The 11,466-nt window shown below is 35.2% G+C and overlaps 3 protein-coding genes across 10 annotated transcripts; 2 read left to right on the forward strand and 1 right to left on the reverse strand.

Annotated features, from left to right (window-relative positions):
• Nucleotides 1–92: 92 nt before the first annotated feature.
• Nucleotides 93–3,288, forward strand: LOC117564050 (mitogen-activated protein kinase ERK-A). Of its 3 annotated transcripts, none has more exons than XM_034242663.2 (8): nt 93–360; nt 495–672; nt 1,187–1,313; nt 1,383–1,493; nt 1,598–1,732; nt 1,805–2,089; nt 2,164–2,352; nt 2,441–3,288. In XM_034242663.2, exons 2-8 carry the CDS (start codon nt 518–520, stop codon nt 2,564–2,566), a joined length of 1,128 nt encoding a protein of 375 aa, XP_034098554.1. In that variant the 5' UTR covers nt 93–360; nt 495–517; the 3' UTR covers nt 2,567–3,288. The 3 variants fall into 3 exon arrangements, with proteins under 3 accessions (XP_034098554.1, XP_034098557.1, XP_034098555.1); XM_034242666.2 differs by having other exon boundaries at nt 93–326; XM_034242664.2 differs by having other exon boundaries at nt 93–329; nt 2,441–3,283.
• Nucleotides 3,289–4,662: 1,374 nt separating this feature from the next.
• On the reverse strand, nt 4,663–7,802 carry LOC117564048 (coiled-coil domain-containing protein 40). The gene is made up of 6 exons (XM_034242658.2): nt 6,904–7,802; nt 6,676–6,818; nt 6,058–6,617; nt 5,858–6,002; nt 5,581–5,789; nt 4,663–5,518 (listed from the first exon to the last, which is right to left on the reverse strand). The coding sequence occupies exons 1-6, from the start codon at nt 7,716–7,718 to the stop codon at nt 4,715–4,717; spliced, it is 2,676 nt and encodes an 891-aa protein (XP_034098549.1). The 5' UTR covers nt 7,719–7,802; the 3' UTR covers nt 4,663–4,714.
• Nucleotides 7,803–8,028: 226 nt separating this feature from the next.
• LOC117564049 (uncharacterized) lies at nt 8,029–11,182 on the forward strand. Of its 6 annotated transcripts, none has more exons than XR_007954577.1 (5): nt 8,317–8,333; nt 8,557–8,926; nt 8,987–9,052; nt 9,529–9,599; nt 9,659–9,751. XR_007954577.1 is itself a non-coding variant. In XM_052002574.1 (5 exons), the coding sequence occupies exons 3-5, from the start codon at nt 9,582–9,584 to the stop codon at nt 10,485–10,487; spliced, it is 780 nt and encodes a 259-aa protein (XP_051858534.1). In that variant the 5' UTR covers nt 8,845–8,926; nt 8,987–9,052; nt 9,529–9,581; the 3' UTR covers nt 10,488–11,182. The 6 variants fall into 6 exon arrangements, 4 of the variants coding, with proteins under 4 accessions (XP_034098553.2, XP_051858532.1, XP_051858534.1 ...); XM_052002574.1 differs by lacking the exon at nt 8,317–8,333 and adding an exon at nt 9,908–11,182 and having other exon boundaries at nt 8,845–8,926; nt 9,659–9,840; XM_034242662.2 differs by lacking the exons at nt 8,317–8,333; nt 8,987–9,052; nt 9,529–9,599 and adding exons at nt 8,029–8,105; nt 9,908–11,182 and having other exon boundaries at nt 9,659–9,840.
• The last annotated feature ends 284 nt before the right edge of the window (nt 11,183–11,466 follow it).

Below are 11,466 nucleotides of genomic sequence, written 5' to 3' on the forward strand. Positions count from 1 at the left end.
CATCTATACCAAACTATCGTTTATTGCTTATAGGCCTGGGCAATAGTCGCATATCGATATTAGGCCAAAAAGCAACAATGCTGCGCTAAACCATCTATTGTGCATCTCTAATACATATGTACATATAAATGAATCGCACTGTGTAGATGAATTATTAAATACGAAAATTTGCGATTCTTCTTGAGCTTATCACATTAAAAGCGGCCAGTGTCAATACATGTGTAATATCGTGTTAAATTCATTTCCGCTTGCAAGTCGCAACTGGTGTTCGTCAAAGTAGACAAACCGTTTTAATAAAAGACCACGACGGGTGTTGTCCCTCTTAAGTAGTATATACATTTTCCATTATTATAAGTTCATGTAAATTCTCAAGTAACTGTTACACAAATTTGATATTTTGTTTTTTTTTTCATATATTTTTTTTTTTAATTTTCGCCACATTAGAGCATTAGCGATCTTATAAAAATATGGATATAATTTTGTTATATTTTCAGTTTAAAAAGTTGCTGTACATAAAATGGCGGAGGGAAATGCTGGAGTAAGTGCTGAGGGAGCTGCCGCTTTGGCTGCCCCAAATCCTAATGCCGAAGTAATCAGGGGCCAGATATTCGAAGTTGGCCCACGTTATAGGAAACTAACATATATTGGTGAAGGCGCATATGGCATGGTGGTGTAAGTATATCTTCTGTTTTGTCCTAAATCTTGTTGGAACACAACCAGAATACACTGTGATTCATCATAGTTCCTTTACTTACTCTTTATATCATATAAATATATATATTAAAACAGTATTTGTTTAAATACTTAACTCATTAAATTTTTGTTTAAGCGCTGATGAAAAAGTGTTTTTAAAACATTTACTGATAGTCTTTAGAAATAATAAATAATTATCTTGAAATAGTTTTTTTTTTTAATAAAATATTCACGGCGGCAACTTATTTTTGGTTTGATTTTATTGAAATTATTTTTATTTTGTTCTAAATATTTATTGATGTCCACCACAAATTACTATTTTATCTTCATTCATTCATTTTTTATTATTAACGTAATCAAGAAAATGAATCAACATGATAAGATTTTCTGTCCTGTTCCTATGCCCTTTATAAATTTTTATTATCAATTGCATGACAAGATAGCCACCGGTTTATATATAAAATACATTCTTATTTGAATCTTTTATTTGCAGATCTGCCGATGATACGTTGACGAACCAAAGAGTTGCTATAAAAAAGATTTCCCCATTCGAGCATCAAACGTATTGTCAACGAACTTTGCGGGAAATAACCATTCTAACAAGATTCAAACACGAAAACGTAAATAATATTTGTATAATTTAGACTGAAAATGTATAGTTTTTATATCGCAACACATATTTATTACAGATTATTGATATTCGAGACATCTTGCGAGTAGATAGCATAGAACAAATGAGGGATGTATATATTGTACAATGCTTAATGGAGACTGATTTGTATAAACTATTGAAAACGCAGGTAAATACAAATCTTTATACATATTTGCAGTTAATGAGTAATCATCTTGATATGGTGAGTGCATCTAATCTTATCTAAAATATATTTGCTCTCTTTGCTTGCAGAGGCTGAGTAATGATCATATCTGTTACTTTCTGTATCAGATATTGCGTGGTCTAAAGTACATCCATTCGGCAAACGTTTTACATCGCGACCTTAAACCGAGCAATCTATTACTCAATAAGACGTGCGATTTAAAAGTTTGTATCATTTTTGATAGAGTGCTAATTATTTTTTTAATTTTATTGTTAACCTGATTTTTTCGCTTACAGATTTGCGACTTTGGTTTGGCACGTATTGCCGATCCGGAGCACGATCACACTGGGTTTTTAACTGAATACGTTGCTACTCGATGGTACAGGGCACCAGAGATTATGCTTAATTCAAAAGGTTATACTAAATCGATTGATATTTGGTCAGTTGGCTGCATTTTGGCTGAAATGTTGAGCAATCGACCCATATTTCCCGGCAAACATTACTTGGATCAGCTAAACCACATTCTTGGTGTACTAGGCTCACCATCACAGGAGGATTTGGAATGTATTATTAATGAAAAGGCAAGTGCAGCCGTCTACATAAACTAAAGTTATTCCCCTTATAATAATTTTTGAATATTACGTACGATTTGCAGGCAAGAAATTATTTAGAATCATTGCCATTCAAACCAAATGTGCCATGGTCAAGGTTATTCCCAAATGCAGACGCTTTGGCATTAGACTTGCTTGGGAAAATGTTGACGTTTAATCCGCACAAACGAATTCCAGTCGAGGAAGCTTTGGCACATCCATACTTGGAACAGTATTATGATCCCGGCGATGAGGTAATTTTAAAATCTAAATTATACAATACATATATATAAATATATTGAGATACACCACTAATTATTTAATGTAAACAACTACCTTTAGCCCGTTGCCGAAGTACCGTTTCGCATCAACATGGAAAATGATGATATATCTCGAGATGCATTGAAGTCATTAATTTTTGAAGCAACGTTGAAATTTAAAGAACGACAACCAGAACAGGCGCTTTAAAAACAAAAACTTACAAAATAAAATAACTTACATTTTAAACATATTGGTTTTATTTTGATTTCCGTTATGTTGTTTTTCGGTTTTGTTTTGTTTGTCGCGTATTTTGAATGTTTCACATTTGCTACGTTAGCTTGTTCGGTGTTATATTTTCTTATTTGAATTAAGTATAGCAAAGACATAAAAACCAACATCAAAATAACAGAACTAAATACTAACTCGTATATATCATTTGTCTGTGTATAAACAAAAATTATTTCTCTTACACATAGTAGGTAAATCCTATTAAACTTCATATAAATACATGTCTTTACTTATACAATATATTATATATTTATACATCATATGTGTATTCATGCGAAAAAATGGCATGTACCTAATGCATTTACGATATCTCATTATATTATAAGATGAATAACATGTTTTACCTACACACGTTGATAAATTTGTCATTCTCCAATTAACACACACACTTTTTAATCATGTACTGTATAAACAAATGTCATTTAATATGTTCAACAGTATACAAATTTACATCGTAAACGTAAGATAACAATTAGTCAGTACCAAAACGAATGTTACACACATACATATATATGTATCTGTCTGTTTGTCTGTCTGTTTGCCTATTGTCTTCTTTGACATATTACATAATTATATATGTCAATCGAGAGTTCTTTATATATATATAAATGTATGTGTATTTACATAATTACCATTTTACATTAACAATTACATCTCAGTTCATTATTACTCTAAGAATATTGAAGAGTTTAATCAATTTATGCATATTGTATATTTGTGTGTTTATTTGTTCCGTATTTTAACAAGCAAATCAAAATATTATTAACTCGTATTTCAATTGTCGATTTCAAATAATAGCAAAATAATCCAAAACGAATTTGTCTATAGACTAAATTTTTTGAAACTACACTCTAACGCATTGATTGATGTATTAATAAGCCAGAATGTTTTTTTTAGTACTCAGATCTCTGCAAAAAAAAAAAAAAAAAAAAAAAAACGAAACAAAACAAAACAAAAAAGAAAACAAAGTATCTATGTATTGCAAATCTCATTTGAAAACAGCAAAAATATCTTCTTGCTCATCTAATAACTAATTAAACAAACAAAAAAACGAAAATGAAAAGAACAGATTGTATCTTTTGGGATGCTGAAATTATAATTTCTATCGCATCTTTTCAATATAATAATGCTCCGATTTTGATCAATCTCTTGTTGATATTCATGTTTGTACCGATCTACTAATCAAATGATAGTTAGATAATAGCTATAGATATACCAAGAAAAGGATGATGTGTATCAAGTTTCATTTATTAACAACAAAATATTGACTCGTCTCGTTCCTGATTATTATTATAATTATTATTATGTGTCTGTATGTTTGTATATCTTGGTGTACACTTGATGGAGTTGCACATTTCATAGATTCTTTAATTCTGCAATGGAATTCATGTGTGAAGTGTACTTTCAATTAAATTTATTGTAGTAGGAAGATTAAATCCAATTTTAGCATATACTATACTCATTACATTCCATTGTATGCGTGTGTATGTGTCTGTAGGTATATATGTATTTTAAATACAATTATATCTTAATTGAAATGCACTTTGAACATAAGTAAACATTATTTTTTTGAATCTTCGCGTTGTTAATAAATCCTTAAACTATGTTGAAAATCTTGGATCATTAAAAATGTAATAATTTACGAAAAACTACAAAAATCTTTGCTTACAATTTTAATTTCTGGGAAATATATGGATGAGAGGTCAACTTTTAAACTATCATTAATAGCATTTGTTGATTGTCCAAGGGAAACACTTCATTCGAAGATTTCTCTTCCGATGTGAATATGGTGGAAGAGATTAATAAATATTTTGCCGTTCAGTTAAGTGGCCAAATCAAGTTCTAAAATGCATTATTTACCTAGACTATAAGCAGGTTGAACTACTTCAGACATGCAGCTCTTTCAATGTTTGTCCAGGTGCACCACTTCATGTACTATTATAAGGCCCACAAACCCGATACGTGTACCCGAAAACCATACCATAAATATTTTACATTATTTGGCTCAATTGATAAAGCCAACTGGTGAACTGTTGCAAAAGAAATTTATTTACGCTTTAAACACATTTACTCTTTCAAAAAATGAACAATTTTTGAGAAGAATGTTTTTTTTTCGGGATAATCGTTTGTAAGTGTTTGAATAATTTCCATCAGCGTATCATTCATCTCAAGTTGATTCTCTAATTGTTGCTGAATAACACTTTCTGATCTCACAATCTTGAGCTGTCCCTTGGAAGTGCTGAGCTTACGGAATGCCTTGGCCCGATTCTGTTTGCGAATGATCTGCTCAAGATTAGCGTGTTTCATTAGTATGGCATCTTCAATTTGCGCTTGGATTCTGGTATCTTTGGATGTGACTTCCGTGAGATCCGCTTGAATCTTTCGCAGAATGTAGATCATTTTTTCTATATTGCTGACAGAATCGACGATACGGTTATCCGCTAAGAATGCGATTTCATTTAGAATCGCCTTGGTTTTATTGCGTACTTCTTCAAGTTTTACTTGCGCCTGCGATGAATTCTTAAACCTTTTCTTTTTGGCATCGATATGCTCCTTGACCGAAGCATTCACAAATATTTGCTCCCGATGCATTACACAATGTTCTAAATCTTGAACTAATTTCTCTTGAGCACGCTTCAATTGACTGTGACGTATATTCATTCTGTGTATTTCGATTTTCATGGCGCCTATTTCACCATTTAACGATGACTCCGACTTGGACCAATTGATAGTTTCCTCAATTAACTTGTGTTTTGTTTCCCAAGACAATGCTTCTCGATGGCTGTCGAGCACCAAGTCTTTGTTGAGCTCTATTTCATTTTGCAAATCATTTATATCCTTTTCCAATTTCAATGTGCCTGCTTCAGTGTCCTGAAATTCGAAATTATAGGATTTTCCTGTTCGTTCAAATTAAAATAATTTGGACTACTAACCTTGAGTCTTTGGCTAAGCTCAGCTTGTTCATGTTCGTACTCGCTTTCTTCGGTGTCATGATTTTTGCGTTTATTGTAAATTTTCTCGTTGAGCAGCTCCAATTTGGAGGTGAATTTTTGTATATCTAGCTTTAGATCTCTGGTTTTGCTTTCTGATATCTCCAACTCTTGCTCAACTTTCAATGATTTTTGCTTTATGATTGACAATTCTGCAAAATATGTGAATGCATTAGTATTCAAATATCTATATCATACTGGAATTTCGTATCCTACTTACGTTTGCGGGTCACCTGAATCTCATGCAACTGATCACTTCGCTTATGCGTCAAGTTGACGTAATGATTCTGCAGCATTATCCAAAATTGTTGATGCTCCCTAATCTGATGTTCTCCAATGTGAATGGATTTCTCAATTTGTTTGATCTGTTTAAATATGGTAATTTAATATATAAATATCTCTATTTACCGCAAATCTCACCTTTAATTCAGTTGGATTGCCAGTCTCATCCCCAAAGGCACTTTGGATCTCTTCGATTTGGCTATTTAACTTCTCGAATCGCTGCATTTTGATATCAATCTTAGTTTGCATTCGCTTCAGTTCGTCTTCCAGGCAATCGGATTTTTGTTCAGCCTTATTCAGATTCTCTTTGACAACATCATTTTCATTTCGAGACTTGTAAAGTACTCCTCTTAACTGCTCCACGTCCAGCATGGCTAGCGACAATTGATTTTGAACTTTCGACAGCGACAAATCGACACTTCGACGTTGCTCCTGCGCTTTGTTCAAAAGCTTCAAGCGATAACCACTGGCTTTATCGGTAATAAGTTGTTCTTGAGCCAGTTTGAGTATAGCTTCTTCGGTTTTAAATTTTTTCTGATGATTTTTGTCCAGCACGAAATCAAGGCGACGGATTTCAGACATCAGTTTGTGACCTTCACGGGTGGCTTCTTGCAAATCGGCTTCAGTTCGCGCTAAGAAGTCGGGAAATTCGTCGAGTTTGTTTTGCAAGCCCGTCAAATTTTCTGCTTCGCGTTGACCTAAAATAAGGCATGTTTAGCTTACGTCTAGTGATAATTGAGAGCAAGAAAAACTTACAGTCACGACTAAGAGTGTTCATGTCATCCACCATTCGCTGCTTGAACGATTCTAGTTTCTTGTTTAATTGCATTTCACGTGCTATTTGTTTTTTTACAGCCTCCACACCATTTAAACTTAGTTTGATGGCTTCTTTTTGTTTTCTGCATAAGAAATGATAAATTAAAAAATGCATTGAAGCCCAATGATAATTGCTCAATTTGTTGTGTCAAAAATGTATTAGCTTACCTTATATTATCCTGGACTTGGAATAGAATCTTATCACGCTGCTGAATCGCAATGATCACCTCACTCCAAGCTTGCACCAGACGCTTGTGTTCATTCTGCAGCGCCTCCAGATCGGTATTGGCATCCGCAATGCTCATATTGAGAACGTTCACCACCTCTCGGATGGCTGCTCCATCTTCGATAATTGATTCGAGCTCGGCCTCCTTTTTCTTCACTTCCATATCGAGTCGATAAAAGAGTATATCGGACTTGCGTTTCTCCTCTGACAGCTGCTTCTGCAACTGTGCATCGCGGCTAACAATGCGCTTGGCATTCTTCACCTCGTCCTCGACATCGTAAGCCCATTGTTTGATGTTGCTGCCCAGACTTTGTAGATCTTCCAGCTCCATCATGCGTGTCTGATACAATGATTTTTGCGTGCGCGTCAATTTCACCTTTTCTTCGTATTCCTTTTTAATGATTTCCACTGCAGCTTCCTCTTCTTGTCGCTTCTCAATGTGCTCGTCAATTTGCGTTGAGATCTCCTTGATTTGCTGCTCCTGATAGGTTATTTTATTTTGCATATCATAAAGGGCCAATCCTTGAGCTTCGCGGCGATCTTCCTTCTGTTTCACTTGATATTTGATGTCCGTTATCTCATTTTCCAGCTTATACTTGGTCCGAAGCAAATGCTCCTTGAGCGATTGTTGGAACTTCCGCAAAAGCGGATGATTGGGCGGCAAAATGCTCATTTCCTCCGGCTCCAAGGCCGGTTGTGGATCTGCATCCGATATGTTAGCAAAGTCGCAGGAATCTTGGTCTTCGGTGTCCTCCATTATTGCGAAGAGAAATTGAGTTCACAAAAAATATATTTATACAAGTTTTCGGGTTGCTGATTCTGTTTTTTATGTTTATTCGTTATAAACATCAAGCGCCTGTTTGGTTGCCAAGTAAAACGAATATTGTTTCTAAGAAACATTGTGATTGGTAAACAGCAACTTTTCGAATTGTAATCGAAATATCATCAATCGAGTCGTTTTTTGCGCTTATCGATTAGAGCTGGCTAATTGGTTAATCGTTCGTAATCGTAATTATATCGATACTTAGCATGCTGAAGCCGATCAGCGCATGCGCATTTCAAAAGTTGAGCGCCTCAAGCAGACATCACATATTGAATTTTTGTAGCGAGCAAGTTTTATATAACGAACATTTTGGTAGTTTAAGTAATTTGAATTTAATTCTAATAGCTCATTTATGCTGCATTTACCTCCATTTTGTGTTGTACCAGTGCAATTTTCACGGATTATGCTGTTAATATCCTCAAAAGCTTCTCATATGTGTCTCTATCTATTGCTATTCTAATATTATATGTACACACATTTTCATGCATATACGAGTATAGCTGCTAATTGTATACGTATTGTATTGTATGTATATATCTTTAGCTACATGTGCGTACATATCTTTAATAATTGTGTTGTGTGTTATTGAATTCGAGCGTCAATGAGCTGCCCTTGTCGCAATATTCATGATGAAAATGCTTTGAGATCTCTACTTTGGCGTACTTTTTGTTTTGTTAAGCTTCAAGGACTGTCAAGGTCTCGCGAGGCCGTTGTCTCGCAATTTGTTAATTTACTCAATTAATCTTTATTTGCTTTAATTACTTTATTAAAGGTTAACATTTTGAGCCATGGACAGCTTGGGTATCTCTACAGAGCCAAGTTTTCTGGAAGTTGAGCTGCCCCAAACCCTGCTTGAATCCCCCTCGGTGTCGACATTTTTACCCGATGAAGAAGCCTCGATATGCCCTTTGCTCTCGAGCAATAATACTCTGGGCACCGGTTTGCTGTCACACCCCCTGAGCCCCAACATTGCGGCCAGCGATATTACCTCATCGAATATTAGCAATACCGACTGTAAAGCGGAAACGAGCTCATCTGGAAGTAGTACCGGTATTGCAATGGATGCCATGGATACGTCGACAAATCTGTTTAACAAAGTCAACTATCATCATTTACAGAACAATAATATGACAATAAATCAGGTAAGAAATGCAATTGTACTCCCTTAATATCTAACTTTGGCTTGGCTGCTTTCACTTTAGCGGCTCCGCAAAACAAAAAGCGCAATTTATGGTGAAAATTCGTTGATTCGGCCTCATGTTTCCAATGTTAGCTGACTTTTAACGTAATCTCTATGAGAGTAAATAAATAAAAAAAACAAGCATGAAAAGCTAGCTTTCGGCATGCCGATGCTTAAATACTCTGGCAGAGTGAAGATTGAAATTGTAAACAAGTGCTAATATAAACAAAATATTGTAAGAACGTGTTAGAGAGTGTCAAGTGCACAGTTGCTAAGTTCTGATGAAATACCATATCTAAAAATGCAAGATTTTCAAAAACGTTTACTGCTGAGGCAGCTATTCATAGTAAAAATCCAATGTCATTTTCTTCGTATATAAATTATACGGATAAGTGTAAGTTACAATAGCTTTAAAGTAAGAGGATTATTTGATAGACGGTCAGACATACGTTTAATAAAATTAACTAACCTCCCTCTGCTAGGGTCTTTAAATGAGCTACACTTTTCAGTTGCATTTGATGTGCCGAGGCATTAAATTTTGTTAACGTATATGTCACATTGTAGGTCAATTGGATCCCTCCCTAAGGGGTACCTCTCTTTTGGATGTAGGGTTCAAAATGGAAATGAGAGCGAATGTAAAATTGTTATTAAAATGCTTTCTACACATTTTCATTAATACCTTCGCTTCAATTAGGAATCAAGCACGCATTGTTTAAAGGGTAATCGTCGCAAATCTAAGGAAACACCCAGTTTTGTCTCATGGAATTGGCCGTTGATCAGGAAATGCACATTTTTCGTATTTATCTCCGGCGTCTTAGCCATGTGCTCCATTGTCGTGGCTCAAATCGCCAGTTTGCCAAAATATTGTAACCCAAAGTAAGTAACAATTAATGTTGCTCGAACGTACACTTTTCAAATGTTTTTTTTCTCATATCTTTCGCAGAACTGAATGGTACCAAGGAGGCGTCTTTTATGAGATCAATCCCACATCCTTTAAAGATACTAATAATGATGGCATTGGTGATATCCGAGGCCTAATAAATGGCATTGAGTATTTTGCAAATTTAGGTATTTCAGGCGTGCGTCTTAACTCCATTTTTCCCACCGGCGAATCCTCCTCACTCAGAGATATGCGACCTGAGTTGGGTCATTTAATGGATCTAAAGATATTCGCTCATGAACTGAATGCTCGCAATATGTCGTTGTTGTTAGATTTGCCTTTGCAGCAGATAATTGCAAAAAGTGATCAGCATGAGCTGATAGAAACTGTTGGAGCAGCACTCAATCATTGGATACATCAGGGGGTAAATGGTTTCTACTTGAAGGGCTTGGTATCGATAGAAAAGCTCACGAAGCTCTCCAACTGTTTGGATGCATGGAAAAGCATTGTAGGTCCAGATCGAGTGCTCATGGTAGAGGAATCTCTGATGAAGCACACGGCTAAAACCAATCTGACAGCTCTGCTCGAGCACGTTGATTTGGTGGATGTTGTCGTGGATGTGAAAGTGATACGCAAAAGATGAAGCAACGCATCGAGAGCATACTGGCTGAGATGCCAGCTGGTGATGATAGCACCTGGATACACTGGTCGATTGGGGAGCATGATCTCGATGTGGACAACAATCCACGCAAGATATATGCAGCCACGTTAATGCAGTTGACGTTACCCGGCACTCCGAACATTATGCACTCGAATCAGATTGCCATTGCTCAGACAAATAATAACGAATCGAATCAAACAGAACAGTTCCTAGATGATTGGACGCAAGAGCTGCATAATCTGATCGATCAAATGGACTTTAAGGCATCCCATGGTCTTGTTATGGTTAAGAATATGATTGCGTTGCGACATCGATCCCCATCGATCTACAAGAACTTTGTGTGCAAGGCGAATAAAAACAAGTCCAACACGCAAATACTAGCAAATAGCAACGCCAAAATATTAGTTATAGTTCGCAATTATCCGCGCAAATTCTCATTTGTTTCAGTCACGAATTTCGGCGACTCGAAAGCGGTATTAGACTTGACTTCCAACTTTTACAGTGGTAATCGAATGCTCAGTGCAACCAGTGAAAAGATCTATTTTGAAAAAATCAAGATTGATTCATTTGACACAATTGTTGTAAAACTAGATAAGTAAGCACTGTTTCAAATATATATTCTATATATTATGAATATTGTTATTGATTTTAGCAATAATAATTACAGTAAAAACGTTTATGGAATTTTATTACGGGGTGTTTGGTAAATGGAAAAACATTCTTTCCAAGGGTTATCATAATTTTTTCTTATAGAGAAAGCTTTTCGTCTGGTTTCATGGGTTGCGCCTAACGATCCCGATAAGGAATATTTATGGATATCCCCAGAGAGAACAACGGCTATAGAAAATCAAAGTTCAATTAAATTAAAAACAAATTTCTTATAGATTAATGGTTAAACTCAGTTCGCTATTTGTCAAATAAATTATTTAGCAAAAAAATCTATTTTCCAATTTCATTAAAC

The sequence above is a fragment of the Drosophila albomicans genome, chromosome 2L (assembly GCF_009650485.2).
Source record: "Drosophila albomicans strain 15112-1751.03 chromosome 2L, ASM965048v2, whole genome shotgun sequence".
Classification (NCBI taxonomy): Eukaryota; Metazoa; Arthropoda; class Insecta; order Diptera; family Drosophilidae; genus Drosophila; species Drosophila albomicans.

Bases quoted from the DNA above. Each gene is read 5' to 3' on its own strand.
- LOC117564050 (XM_034242663.2), top strand. From the start codon at position 518: ATGGCGGAGGGAAATGCTGGAGTAAGTGCTGAGGGAGCTGCCGCTTTG. The intron at 673-1,186 runs GTAAGTATATCT...TTTTATTTGCAG, and splicing joins GGCGCATATGGCATGGTGGT to ATCTGCCGATGATACGTTGA. The intron at 1,733-1,804 runs GTTTGTATCATT...TTTCGCTTACAG, and splicing joins ATAAGACGTGCGATTTAAAA to ATTTGCGACTTTGGTTTGGC.
- LOC117564048 (XM_034242658.2), bottom strand. From the start codon at position 7,718: ATGGAGGACACCGAAGACCAAGATTCCTGCGACTTTGCTAACATATCG. The intron at 6,003-6,057 runs GTGAGATTTGCG...ATATTTAAACAG, and splicing joins GCAATCCAACTGAATTAAAG to ATCAAACAAATTGAGAAATC. The intron at 5,790-5,857 runs GTAAGTAGGATA...CATATTTTGCAG, and splicing joins GATTCAGGTGACCCGCAAAC to AATTGTCAATCATAAAGCAA.
- LOC117564049 (XM_034242662.2), top strand. From the start codon at position 8,573: ATGGACAGCTTGGGTATCTCTACAGAGCCAAGTTTTCTGGAAGTTGAG. The intron at 8,927-9,658 runs GTAAGAAATGCA...CGCTTCAATTAG, and splicing joins ATAATATGACAATAAATCAG to GAATCAAGCACGCATTGTTT. The intron at 9,841-9,907 runs GTAAGTAACAAT...TATCTTTCGCAG, and splicing joins CCAAAATATTGTAACCCAAA to AACTGAATGGTACCAAGGAG.